At 40.4% G+C, this 15264-nt stretch overlaps 1 protein-coding gene across 1 annotated transcript in view; it reads left to right on the forward strand.

The window, feature by feature from the left end:
• The window catches only part of LOC144523968 (inactive N-acetylated-alpha-linked acidic dipeptidase-like protein 2), a 196854-nt gene that overhangs the window by 85791 nt on the left and 95799 nt on the right, over window positions 1-15264 (forward strand). The window contains exon 4 of the mRNA XM_078259939.1: window positions 13076-13195. Within this exon, the coding sequence (XP_078116065.1) occupies window positions 13076-13195 (120 nt within the window). The remainder of the gene's footprint in view (window positions 1-13075; window positions 13196-15264) is intronic.

The raw sequence follows: 15264 nt of genomic DNA on the forward strand, positions 1-15264 counted from the left end.
CAGACATAGACACAGACAGATTAGACACAATTTTGCCAACAGCACACATAGGCCTACTGCTCACAACATAATGGGGTATCTCAGTTAATATTCATGAATTTCCTTGGTATGTCGCCTACATATCTAAGAAATAATATTAAAAGACATTGAGTGAGTTTTGTGTGGGACCAACTTTATTTTTCAGAATTAAAGAATTTTTTTGGAAAATGCACCCACTGAACTTGTGAGAAACTTGGTGAAAAGGTATTTTTCATTATCATAGTTAATGATCGGGCTATAATAAGACCACGTCGGCTATGTAACCGGGACAATAATATTGCATAGTGGTTGGTGTAAACCAGGACATTTTAGCGTCCCGGGACTGTCCCGGTCAAATCGGACTCGAGCGAAATGACTTGAGACTTTGACTTGGACTCAAGCTCAGAGACTCAAGCTCAGAGAAACCATCTCTGGTTTACTTGCACTTTAGTGTGTACGTGTGTTCAGTTCCTGCAGTAGTATCACAAAGACCCTTCAGTACGTTTAACAGTAGGTGAACGCATCTCTGTTCATTTGGCCCAACGTTCAGCGCTGAGTCTAACCCCCAATTACCACTGGATGTGTAACGTCTGCAGATCCGCTCCAGAACGTCGGCGGAGTCATTAGGTTTCCATTAAAGTCAATGTGTTTATTTCCACTGACTGCAGAACGGCTGCGTTCCGACTCCGGCACAGCTCCGGCGGTCCTCAGCCCTCCGGAGCAGATACGCAGAGCATCTCGTGACTTCAGCTGTCAGTTATGGCCGCAGCCGTGCTGCAACAAATCCGGACCTAGTGGGTATTGACAGACGGCGGACCACGGAGCCAACACGCAGCGGAGCCGGTCCGCAGATGTTCTGCATTCAGTGGAAATCCGGGGTAACTGTCCTTAGTTCAGAAGTGCATTTAGTCTGTTGTTAGTCCAAGCTGTCACATTCATTTCAGTACAAAACTTATAAGGGAGCTCAGTCACCAGTGAGAGGAGCTGCACTGTGAAAAGCTACTGATTCGGTTTGTGACTATGTTAATTCAGTGACTACGTTTACATGCAGATAATATTCCGGTTTTTGCCCTTATTCCGAAAAAGATTATATTCCGACTAATCTCTTTACATGGCTAATGCAAGTGAATATTCCACTAATGCTCCCGTTAACATGCAGCCGTGCAAAATAGGATTTAGTTTACCAGCGGTGGCGGGCTTGTCTGACAATACAAACACAGCCTACCTATTTCATTCCTTCATCCACTTTCTTGAAAAGGTCGGCGTTAAGATGTTTGTGCTTATTCCAAAACCTATTGATATCCAAGTCTTTCATAATGTTGTAAAGTAGGTGGGTTTCTCCTTTCAACCAGAAATGTTGTCTTTTCTTTTGGACATGCATCTGTACCGCAGCCCTGCAAACTGTTAACTAGTTGGTTTGTGTACAGCAACCATAGCAACGCACAGAGCTGAACGTAAACTGCGGTAAAAACACAGATTGAGATGCATATTCCGAATGCGCTGTATACATGTCCAAAGAATGCTTCTAAAATCTAAATAATACCGGCATATTACACGTCTTAACCAGAAAATGCTATATTTGGAAAAAGGCCTTATTTGGTATATCTAAACGTAATATGCTGTTTACATGACTCGCATAAAATTCGGAATATTGTCATATTCTGAATAATAGTGGAATATTAGTGTGCATGTAAACATACTCATGGTAGTCAGTTCACTTTGAAAATATGTTAAGAAAGATTTGTTCACACATGTACTGAACACATGTACTAAACACATCCTGTAAGGATATATAAGAACCTGACAAGACATGCACATGAATACATTGGTAGAGTAAGTAAGAAAGTAAATACTGTATAGACCTAACAGATGGTAACTTCTGATCATTGCAATATATGTCCCTGATAAACAGCAGTAGCCTATGGTTTCTTGGACATTTTGCCTGGCTAAATATTAATAATAATACCTCTAGTCATTTAGCCTGGTACTGTATGTGCTCTCATTAATCTAAAAATAAATGTGATATTAGTTATGCTGCTTAAATATAAAGTATATTCATACCGTTTACTGTTTGTCTCCATTCTGCTTACATTAAAATTGATGTAGCTGACTTATCAACTAAACATGATTTTGCATCTGCTTGACTTACCAAGTTATAAACGTTTTGTTTAAAATACCATACATAATTCTCTTCAGAGTCAATCTACTGCCTCAGTCTAAGAGCTACATGGTGTGAAACTTAAGCAGATTTATAATGACTCCTTCAATAGCCCCATTTATTTCATTTTACTGTAAATGTAATAAATGTTCTAGCAGAGAAATTACTGTATGGGCTCTTTCATTTCCTAATAATTTCCCATGGAATTTATTTACAATTCCTTGGAAAGTTTCCTTTAAAGGGTACATGTGATGTACTTATTTTGTGAAGAGCAATTCATGAAATCATGTAGTACTGTGCATGCAGTGATGCATAAAAATATGCACTTTGTGAATTATTTAATAATTCTATCATCTTGTGAAGTCTAACAAGCTGACCTCTTCAGTTCTCTATTCAGATAATACATGGCTATACTGTCTAAATATCCTTTTCTTCATTTCCACTACAGCTAGTACACAACATGATTTTTTTCAGGAAAATTGTGAAATTACTATTACTATTATAATTACTATTTTGCAATCTGCCTGGTTTTCATGGAATACAATGAACTTTGCTGTCTTATAATTTATACTCTCCACTTGCTACACCAGATATTTGGTTGTTTTCTTTTGTTTTTTTTCCTTGTCACAAATTATTAATGTGAAAGAACAAATACAATTTGCTTCAAATCCAGCTGGGTTCAAATGACAAAGTCGAATGTAAGCTGGGTCTAAGACACAGGCTTAATTACGTGACTCAACATCACTGCATCTAAAAGCTCACTGATGCTTTATAAATGTTCACATTTAAGCCTTGCAAGGATGGGCTATGGGTAAAGCCTCTGACTAATTCAACACAGCTACCGTAAAGTACTTGTCCTCACTCCCTCCCCCTGTCCTCGTCCCTGTCTTCTTCTCTTTTTCACCTTTTTACTTCTTCACTTCTTCTGTCTTTTGGAGACATTCCCATCTTTATCAAGTGCAGTTGTGAAGAACTATTTTTGAATTTGTAATACTGGATACATATATAGTTTCCCAGAGTAACTGAAGACCTATAAATACATGCACCCCTGATGGGCTCTGGTTATCCCTGTCAAGGTTCGTCATCAGATTAGTGAACTCTCTGGCGACAGACATGGGCAACTGCCCCCTGAACTCTGAACAACGGGCCGGCTGAGCATACAGTTAGAAGGCTACACACATCCTGCTGTTACTGCAGTTCTGTGAGAAATAAACTGTTTCTAGATTGAAGGTGCTCTGTTCCATAACAAGCTTCACAACTGGTAAAGGGGGTGAAAGGCTGTAAGAAACACAATTTACTCCCAGCTGGTCCTGCATCATCCATCAGCCATCATGAGCAAGAGAAAAAGGTGGTGCAGTATTTTTTCTATTGCGAGCCTGCAGATTTTAGAAATGCATCTTATTAAAATGGTGTACTTTTCAATTCCCCAGATTCTAAAAGTATGAGCATGGTTGAAGAGGAAGGTTCATCCAAGTTGCTGGAATCACAACAGTGCCGGAAAGAAGCAGGTGATTGTCTCCATGTGGGACATTCAAAGAATGGTATGAAACAAGGAAACCCTTAACCACTTTCCAATGGTAGAATTAGAAAGCGCATCCAGGATGCATGAAGTGGTAAGTGGCATACAACCCGCTGTCTGGTAAAGAAGAGTGGGTTGCTGGCACCTCAAACCAATGGAAACGGAGGAGAAGAAGGGGCCAAGGACAGCCTGACATTAGATCTGGCTAGTCCCTCATTCACCTTATCCAAGGTAGGAGAATAATGCACCACGCCCCAGATGTGGTGCCTCTGGGCAATAGCTGAGACATCCTTAGATTTAGAGAGTATTTGAGAGGTTACGAGCTTTACTCTTTGAAGGAAGATGTAATGTATAAAGTGCTGCCCTTTATTAAGGAAATCCTTTTGGCGTTCTGCTGTCAGAGGCAGAAGGACAAATGGGGTCATCCACTCTGCTACTATCAGAATTGTGACCAACAACAGGAAGAGGGGAAGAATGAAGATCAGTTTCTTTATGGACTGGAATCTACTGCTGTTGAAGCAGGATGGCCGATCATGAGTTGGTCACCATTTCCTCTTCTGGAGGATGCAGGTGGGAGTCCAGTTGCTCTGATGCCTTCTTTTACAGCACTGAGTTGGTTCTTGGGTGCTGAATGCACGGGCCAAAGAAGAGGAGAAAGGAGGATTCTGCAGCACAAATTATTCTTTCCCTATCAACATCAAAGGCTTGTGACATCAGGGTATGGCTGATCTCATGGACTAATACGTTGGGATTTTATTGGAAAACAGCTCAGGAAGGTGGATGCAAGAGATGGTTGAAGGAACTGGTGTGGTCACTATTACACAGCGTTTGAATGCTTCCTTTGGTAGGCAAACACAGCCGAGAAAGAGAGGGCAGGAGGCAAACAATGACTGTAACATCCTTGGTAGATTCTCCTCTGTCCCTTAGCTGACTCTACAGTAGGGCTGTCAAAATTGGCCAAAAATGTTGTTTGAATATTCATTCTAAAAAACCACTGAGGTTTGAATATATTTGAATATTTATTTTGCGCATTACGTCCATAAGAGACAACCAATACATAACTACTTGTGTAACATTGGCCCTCTCTCTCCCTCTCTCACTGGAGCGTGCAGGATACAGGACATGCCGCAGATTACACCACCGTCACAGAGCCGTTCATAATTCGGTCATAAACAGCAAGTCTCTTGCCGTTCCATGAGTCTTTCCGACGATATTGGCGTAAGAAGTTTCTCGTTGTCTCTGCATTTAAAGACTTACGTTAGCGTCTTTGTGCCGTCTTCTTCGCCGTCGTTGTTACGGCAGCCACATAATAGGACGTCATCAACATGCCCACTCGTTGGCTGTGAATTCTCTTCATGACCGGCTCAATCAGACAGGATGCTGAATGTTGAGGAAGCCGTGGCCCACGAACTATCGCGCAAGGCAAATAGCCATGGTAGTGCTGTTTTTTTCTCTCTTTTATAGTATTTGAATATACATTTTCATATTCGAATGTCAAATTTAAAATATTCGTTGACAGCGCTACTCTACAGTAGGTGCAAAGACAACAGCTGGACGCTTGGTGCTATGCAAAGATGCCAACTGTATGTGACGTAATAGATTATGGGTTTGCAGGAGACATGCACTCTACTGAGGCTGGGGAGATTATCAAGTCGGGCAGCAGCGATGAGAGTGATGTTCACCCTTGCAGATCTGGTGTTGTCTTTGTTGTATTTATGCCACCATACCAGGATTTAGCAGTAATATGGTCATACCAGGAAAGGTTGCTATGGCTTGGTTCTGTTCCCACTTCATTTCTGGTACTGTATCTAACGTATAGGGAAAAAAAACCCTCCTCATTGTATTCCATCCCTCTAGTGCCCCTGCATTCTCCCCCTCCAGGTTAACCGTATGTGTACATAATATGCATACACAGTATACACTTGTGCATTCATAATCATAGAGAAAACATTTGCAGGATTTGCCTCCTCTGTGTAAACTTTAACTGTCTTGTTGGAACAATCAAAAATTATATGTTAATGAATCATTAATTATATCCCAGCAGAATTAATTCCATTAATATGGAAGCCCTGCTATATTTTTTGGCTTTTGTCAAGGCATTTCACTTACTTATCTTTCAATCGTAAATTATATAATACACAAATACATATTCCTGTAACGGATGCTGCATTTACATTCAATATAGCTACAATTATTTAATTACAAATAAGTTAGAGTTGTAGGCAACATGCAGGACGAGGTATTGTAAAACTCTCCCCCCACTAGGCCAAAAATAGATCTTATTCCATTTCCTTTCATGTCCTCCAGTCTAAATAATGCCAAAGTTAGAATACAGTTTTAAAATGAATAAGACATTTAAGCTGCCTAATCCCTCATCAACCAAAATCATTTAACATAACAAGCTAACTAATAAGATCTGTAATTAAGGTAATTAGCATTATTTAGAAACTAGTAATATGCCATCATACTTATCTTCACATAAATCATGGCTGCTTAATATGAACTATGCCTCTTAGAGCATAATGGAGTTCTTGCAGTTTCAAGAAAAACTGTTTCCTCATTAATATGCAAATGAAAGCACATGTGCTCGAGAATCTAATAAAATCAACCTCTCTATAGGGCCAGTCTGCAGTGTGTGATTATGAATATTTTGCAGTTTCTGTCTGCACAGTAATTAATTCACAGTATTGTGACTACATATGGTAAAAACAGACGGACACGTCATGATAGCATAATTATCTTTTTTATCATTTAAAGTGGTGTAGGTCATTTTCTGCATTAAATATTTAAATATGAACCCATAAGTGTAGTTTAAGCATGTAGCTGAGCCACATTATACAGCAGCTTAGTGGTACTTCATTAAAGATTGGTAGTCCTGTGTGTAATTTATGGTATCACTTCTAATTCCATTTTAAAGTGCAGCAAAGAATTGCATGGTTCACTATACTGCAAAACCACATATTACAAATGTATAAGGACCCAAGTGCTTACAAAAGATAATTCAACAAAATATAATGTATATGCAACAAAAACAAAAACAATGGCTAACTTAACTTTTTTTAAAACTGTTTTAGAAGTTCCAAGCAAGGGTGTCGGCCAGGGTGGAAAGGGGACTGAGGCTACATTTACATTGCTAGGTTTTGGTTTAAAAACGACTATCTTTTGCTACATTTAGGCTATGTTTAGACGGAAACGATCTGAAGAGAAAATGCAAAAGTTGCGTTGCGTTCTCACTTTTTATTCCGCGTTTAGACAACAGTTTTGGGGGTGGGAAATCTGTGTGCATATGGTGACGCAAAATTGTGTGAAATCCAATGTAGTATGCACACCAGGCGGCTAGGTGGCACTGCCACACAACACCACCAAGGCCGCGCGCCTATGTAGAACCTTCCTTCTACTTCTCTCCTTAGTAGCGCCAAACCAAAACATGTCGAAGCGAACAACAAAAGCTGACAATTTTGTCTGGAAAGACGAGGAGGTGGAGTTACATGTTTGTCTGATGATGACCGGCACAGTCGACCGTGATAAGCCACAGCAAAGCACCCACGGGAGCACTACCAATATCCTGAGCCTCGCAGCCCTTCAGCAGCAGCTTGAGAGCGAGAGACAGCGGGCAGAGGAGGGTGAAGCAGACCCTCCTCTGCCCGCTGGCCGCTGCCACTCGCTCTCTCTCTTTCTCTTCATCCGCAACGTTGTAGCCTACTCTGGCTCAAATGAATAGCCTACATATGGTCATCAAACTATAACAACCTTATCCATATTGTCAAAGTAATTTAAATATTGAGCCATTACATGTATTGAAAGTCTTTTAGATAACAGGAGCCTATAATTTCTGTAGCCTACTCTGTAACAACAGACTTTTGCGTTTCTACCCTTTAGACGGTAACGCGACGGAACGTTTTTAAGATTTCCACTCTGGAGGGTGGTTTCACTTTTTTGCGTTTTTAAGCCCCAAAAACGCTGTCGCCGTATAAACGTAAGGCACATCTGATAAAATATTTTGTCGTTTTCACCCGCGAGTGTCACTGTGTAAACATTTCAGAGCTCCTAAACCGGAGAGAATCTGAAAACACTTCTGACCCGTTTTAGTTTGGAATCTGCGGGGTTGTGTTGCAATCGCAACGGCTGCAAATGGAGACCGTTGGCAACACCAACACTGACGCCAATGTTTCGCCGCCTGATTGGGTCATTATGTCTCGTTCTCTGAGACTATGCTACTAACATTACCATGGCAACTACCAGCCTCAGGCAGAGTATACATGCTGCCTCCAGTTTACCCTGGCATGCCCATGCCCAGTATACAAGAATGTTCACAGAGATTAGTTCTTCTTCTGGAGCTAAAAGGACTTGTGTGCATGGAGTTCGCTTTTGGCTCAAAACTCCGCTTAAAAACCAAAACGTAGCAATGTTAATGTAGCCTGAGTACCCAGGGCCCTAAAAAACGCTAGAATAAATACCTGTAGATGTGGGGAGGGGCCCATAGAGAATGCCTTTCTACAGGGCCCAGAATTTTGTGCTACGCCCCTGGTTCCAAGGATGTGGTACAAACTGTGTGGTGATAGTTAGTTACCCCCTTAACATCCGCACAATAACAGATTTAGCTCGTTTTAAATCTAACCTCAAAACGTATTTATTTAGAATGGCTTTTAATAGAGTAGCGTTGTGACATTTTCCTTTCTTCCTGCTTTTATGTATTCTTTTTCAGATTTTACTGTATGTTTTATTTCTTTCTGATTTTACTGTATGTTATGTTTTATTTTTGCTACTTCATGTAAAGCCCTTTGGATACCTACTAGTTTCTGTAAAGCTCTATATAAATAAACATTAATTGATTGATTGTATTAGTATTTTACACATGCCATTATGCCACACATTTCTCTTTTTCATAAAATGCGCTTGAATTACAATCTATTTACCCACGCTACAATAAAATACAATCCACATCTGTCATTCTATGCATACAACGAAGAGTGAAAATGGCTTTTCCCAACACTGGCCCTCTTTCAGCCTGCCTCTCCTTGTTGTCTGACATAATGACAGTGTGATAGTGAAGGCACTTCATTTACTTTATGTGATAAGAGTTAATTACCGGGTGGATTTGAGTAGCCTTCAATCAGTAGACTGCAGAAACAATCCAACAACCTCCTCTGTCTCCTCCTTGCATGGTTGCTTTTCTTTTCTTCGCCATTTATCCCCTCCCTTTACACACTCTGTATTCAGAAAGAGAGACAGGGGAAAGGACGGTTTGTCACAGTTTACCTGTGACTAAGAAGACTCCTACCGCAGAGGACTTGAGAGATATTTATAAAGCTCCCTCTAAGAGAGGCACATTTCTTAGGCTTATGTGACATCAATGTTTTACACTTGTAGTAGTAGTAGCAGTAGTTGTAGCTTCCCTGATAGTTTCAGTTTGGAGTATTAGACGGTAAAAATGAAAATAGTAACGTTTGTATGTGTAGGTTTTATGTGCATAGACAAAGAAAAATAGGATGCCAAATATGATGATATGAAGAAAATATGATGCCAAAGTTTGTAAGTACCTCAATCTAATAATTATTTGGCACATTCCATCATGTGTATTGTAAACTGTTTACCAAGACCCCATTAACAATGTAGACCTCAGGCAGTGTTTGGGAGTAACTAGATACATGTAACAGCGTTACGGATTTAATTACAAAATAAAGGCAACTGTAATCTGTTACAGTAACTGGGAAAAATGTGTAATTCAATTACAGTTACCTATGAAATGGTTCACGATTACACTGGGGGTTACATCTGAATATTTTCTGTAAAAAGCTAGGCTATATGTTGAATAATATACATTTTACATGTTTGTCATGTGTCTTCTTTTGCCATTTACAGCCACAGCCTTTCAGTAAAGTTTTATGCTATTCTGATGCTTTTGATTGGTTCTCCTGTTTGCATCTGCAGAGCCGCCAGTCTGACAGTTAAATCGCCTCCGAAGATGTTGCCACTATGGCTATGGATAAAAAACATATTGTAAAAAACAACAAAATACAGTTACCTTTATTTTGTATGAAGTTGTAAGTAAGTTGAGACATCAATTACAGAATTAAGAATTAAGCAGGTGACATCCAGCCAAGTGATTGTATTCAAAATAACTGAGGACCTTTGACCTTTGAGTCACGTACATTATCTGCTGTTGCTGTGAAAGCAAATCAAGTTTGGTTAATTGATGACGAAATGTAGTTCTGACAGAATCGTCGCTGTTGCAAAGGTAACAAGGTGTAAGGGTGGGTAGGATATTGGTTTCTGTAGAGAGATCATGAGTTTCTGTAGAGAGATCATGAGTTTTCCTCTGCAGCTGCACCAAATCAGTCAAACTTTATTACATTTCCCTTCAAAACAATATCGAGCTCATTGTCATCAAGCAGTCCAAAAATATTTTTCTCTCATGGATTGTCTGAACACTATCTCCTGGCAGCTCCTGACAGGTAAGGGCACCCCTGGAGCTTTATTTATTTACTGGAAGTATTGGCCGGGATAGGAGTCATTTCCTCATTTAAGGAAATTTATCAAATGCTTTTACTTCGAGTCCTAAAAGTAGGACAAAAAATAGATTAATTTTTCTTTGAGACAGTTGATCAAAACAGGCCCTGGTCAATTTGGTGTTTTTCTGTTATGATCAGGGTGTGGATTAACTTTATTCATCAGCTTCAGGAGTGTCATTTTGTTAAGCCTTTAAAGAAACTTCCCTCCCCTTATAAGGATGCTTATTCACATTAAAGCATTTCCTCAGCATGGCTTTTAATGGAGAGTTTTAATCCCCCATAATGCCATTATGCACCAGAATACAATTGTGGAAGATACATTTCATATTCATTATACTGTAAAAATCCAAGACATATTTCTCCCCTTATCATCCTTCAAAAAGTCAACCAAACTCTTGTGTGAATGCCTGGCTGGGTTGAGGGGAATTATTCATCATCTCAACAGGAGAATGATGCTCACAGCTTCAGCCAGACAGAGGCCACTTACACTGTTAATTTCATTACCTCGTCGGGATGAAACGAAAGGAGAAAAACGGGGAAGATGAAAGAGAGATAGATCTAGTTGAAGCAGCACCATCGAAGTGCGTATAGAGATTCTCCTATATTTCAATTTGTTGCGTCTTGGTCTGCGGTTTAAATGGAGGACTTTTATGATGCAAATGCAGGCAGGAGTGATAAATCTTTCGTGCTCTCCTCTCCTGGGCTCCTCTGATGCAAAATATGTGCTCTCTCTCTCCTCTCACACACACACACACACATTCAGGCACTATCTCGTACTCTCCCTCGCTTTCTCTCCACTCCAGCATCGTGTTACACTCGCCCCCTGGCCACATGAAAAATGAATCAGGTCCAGGTGATGCAGTGAGGGAGTAGGGAGGGGAAGAGAGAGTGAGAGAGGGGTGAGAGAGAGAGATAAACAGAGAGAGAGAGATGGAGTGAGAGAGAGAGACAGAGAGAGGGAGAGCGATACTAAAAAGTAAAGCTTTGACTTTTCTCAACAACTTCTAGGTCACTTTATTTTGGAAGACACGTACATACACACAAAGCTCACATATACACACACACAGAAATGGAAACACACACTTGACCAAAGTAATTCCAGTGTACTGTAAAGGAATCCGATTCTAGTCTAGTGTCATGCTATTAATTACAATGGCTACATTAGGAACTAGAAGAAAACTCAGAGAGCGCAGACCTCTGCCAAGGCCATGTCCTACAGTTTCCTATGCTCCATGCCGCACCTGCAAAAAACATGATCTTTATATTTGTTATATATTTGTGGTTTGGTAAAAAAGCTTCCCCCAGAGGCGCATCAGTAATAGTTTAGGAAGAACATAGTCTATATTGACGATGTTTCACTTCCGGGATTGCTCCGGTGCAGCCAGAAATTCCGCCGGATGTCCTTCTTTTCGGCTGGATGTCCATTACCTACAGCTTTCTTTGTGTTGGCATTCTAAACTCCGGTGAATTTATGAGTACTATGGTTAACTGCTCATCAGATCTCTGCAGTGTAAATCGAGACAGCTAGCTAGAATATCTGTCCAATCTGATTTTTTTCTTGCACGACCAAAACAACTTTTGAACGTACACGTGTTCCACCAAAACAAGGCACTACGGCTCCATTTGGTGCTTAGCGCCAGATAAGACGATTGTGATTGGTTTAAAGAAATGCAAATAAACCAGAGCACGTTTTTCTCCCATCCCAGAATGCTGTGTGGACTAGCCAGACCCTCCTCCACAGCGCTGTGGAGGAAGGTCTGGCAATCAGACTAATATTGTCATAACAACAACAATGCACTTTGCTAAATACAATGAAGTACACAGTTTGCTTATATCTGCTGGAAATAGCTGCTCTAACTAAATGTTAAACAAATATGACACTTTACGCTACAAAAACATTTTGGTCAGTAAACCAGGGGTCTTCAACGTTTTTTAGGCCAAGGACCCCTTAGCTTTAAAAAAAAGACGGAGCAAGGACCCCCTACTACATATATTGTATAAACTGTAGTTGCATATTAAACTGGACCTACAATAACATGTCGGGCGGCCTAAAGTCTTTAGATATGCCTTTTTATGGTGCATATAATACTAAGCTTTTCAAAATAAAAATTGTTGGCATATTCAAATATTTATACATCATGATTTAATGTTAAAATGTAACCCTATCATCAGTGTTGGGGAGCGTACCTATGTTCCCACAGCCCTATGTTCCCAAATTTCTAAGATTTTTTTTCCAAAATTAGGCCTTATGCTCCCACATTTCCTTTTTCATGAATTTGTAACTTGTAACCTTATAACCTTGTAACCCTAACCCTAACCCTGCTTCCAAAATATCTTGTGGGAGGATAGGGCTTAAACCGAAGGGAAATGTAGGAACACAAGACCTCATTTTGAAAATCTCCTACAAATGTGGGCAAATAGGGCTATGGGAACATGGGGCCTAATTTTAAGAAAAATCTTAGAAACGTGGGAACATAGGGCTGTGAGAACATAGGGATGACCCCCAATGCTGTGTACAAAAAAAAATCTTTACTAATAATGCTTTGGATTCATGTTAATGGATATTTTCAGACATGTTTTAAAAACATTTAAACCATATAACAATAATTTGGCGGCCCCCTGCAGCAACTCTGATGACCCCCTGTTGAAGATCTCTGCTGTAAAGTATTAAGGTTAAATACGCTGCCCTATTGCAGAGTACGGTTATAAACAGAGCACACAGCTGATTGGGCCATATAAATACATACCGGTAAGTTACCTAACATATGGGTGACGTATTATGCACAAACATTTTGGGGAAACATTTGATTAAAGGACATGTAATAACTGCTGACCCGCCTGAGCCTCTGTACTGTTTCTCCACACCAGGGGGAAGTGGTGGATGTCCAGTACGCCAGCGTGGACGACCTCCGGAGAGCCAAAGACCGCCTGAACCTCACCAACCAGATTGCTGTGGTCAAGCTTGGCCAAGCACCTTTGCTGTACAAGGTAAGATCAAATACCAATCAAATACCGATCAAATCTCTGCAAATTGCTACTGCTCTGCTCTGCTGATAAGGGAATCACACATGAGATTTGATGCTGTACTTGAGATCTACATGATACTATAATCTTACAGCAGGAAATAAATATATTCACCCAGACTGAGGAATGAGATCTTTTGATCTTTAAAAATAAGTGCAAGGTGTGACTCAAAAAATGATTTTCCTATAATGAGGGGGTTTAAAACTGAACTTTCAAAATTATCTTTGGTATTTTAATATGCTTGCATCCAGATATAGCTCACTGCCCTTTGAAGAAACTAAATAAAGCTTGCTGCACAGGGACTTTTTATACTGAGCAGGGCCTAATTCATATGGCTAGTCATGCATCACTAATTCTTATTATTTTTACAATAAATGTATCATACCTGATTCCTGTATCCGCACAAATATGTCTGAATCCATCTGACCTAATAAGAAAAAAACATTAGCAAGGCATTGATTGATTAGGCCTGTTTCTGCTTGGGTATGTGCCATATTCAGCTCAAAGCAGTTTCCCTATCAATTAGAAGATGACAGGGAAAATGTGAATTCCAATCCAGTTAATTTAAACATAAACATCTACCTACAAGTTAATTTCCATTAAATTAAAAGTAATGCAATTATACAAACCTGAAAACAAAGTCCATGTGGACTAGGGTTGGGTATCGTTTGGGTTTCTTTCCGATACCCGTGCTAAAGCGATTCTTTTAAAAAGTCGCCGGTGCCTAAAAAGTAAAAAAATAAAATAAAATAAAAACGAATAGCACAAAACGACAGTGATATTCACTAGCAAGGACCACACCATCAACCAGATACATTTTGAACAATTTAATAATGAAATTTGATTGGAATGTGAGGCATGAAGTCGCTTTAATGCGAGACATAAAGTCGCTTGTAGTCATCACTTTACTTGTAGACTTCACGTTGTCTGCGTTGTGGGGAGGCTTCGGTAGTGAAATCCTCCGTAGCACCTGGGCACGATGGACCCCCTTAGGACCTAATGAAGAGGAGAAAGGAGAGGAACAGAAGAGTGTGGGAGGGAGGGGGGCAGAATGCGCGAGTGACTGAGAGAAGAGGGTTAGGTGGGTATTAGTCTTTGGCTTTGCGAGACCATCCACACGCTGCGGAGCAGAGGAGGGTGTGGCTACTCCACACAGCATTCTGGGATGGGAGAAAAATGTGCTTTGATTTATTGGCATTTCTTTAAACCAATCACAATCATCTTGGTCGGTGCTAAGGGCCGGATGGAGCCGCTGACAATAGTTGTGTGAGAGAAAACTCAGATTGGACACATAGTCTAGCTAGCTGTCTGGAATAACCCTGCAGCCACCGGAGTTTAAAATTCCAACAAAAAAGAAAGCGGAAGAAAACGGAAATTGGCGAAAATACATGCATCTGGCGGATTTTCCTGCAGCACCGCAGCAATCCCGGAAGTGGAACGTCAAGGATATAGACTAGGTGGGTATTCATAAGAATACCGGAAGAGGCGTGTTTGAGGTGTGGCCCTGCTCGTGAAACTATGCTAGGTAGCGTCAATTAAAGAACGGCTTGTTTATTGCTAAGGCCACATGGTCAAAATTAAATGATTTAATAATGTAATAACATTAACTTATAATAGTAACTTATTTCACCAGTAAACTGCTGTTAAACGACAAAAACAACCACCAGATGGGAAAAGGGTATTTTAAAATAACCACGAGGCTAGCAAGGTGACTGAACACGCACTGTCTGTGTTGTTTTTCCGACAACGGCAGCTGCAGACTGTTACGTCCCGGTGTTGGAATCCTCTACAGAAATGCAGTCACACTTTGCACCGTTTAACGTTAGCTGTCAGCATTTTAACCGTGTTTAATCCAGCTGCTAGCTAACGGTAGGCTAACGTTACCTGCTGCTAAGTGTATTGTTAACTAGCATCACGTGCAGCGATGCTTCTGTTGCCTGTAATGTCCGTTTCAGAGCATTAGAGAGCAGCGCAGGCATTTCGGTGGCACTGAAATGAGGCACCAAAATCTGCGTTGCTATTCGGTCCGGTAG

This window comes from Sander vitreus, chromosome 9 (genome assembly GCF_031162955.1).
Source record: "Sander vitreus isolate 19-12246 chromosome 9, sanVit1, whole genome shotgun sequence".
Classification (NCBI taxonomy): Eukaryota; Metazoa; Chordata; class Actinopteri; order Perciformes; family Percidae; genus Sander; species Sander vitreus.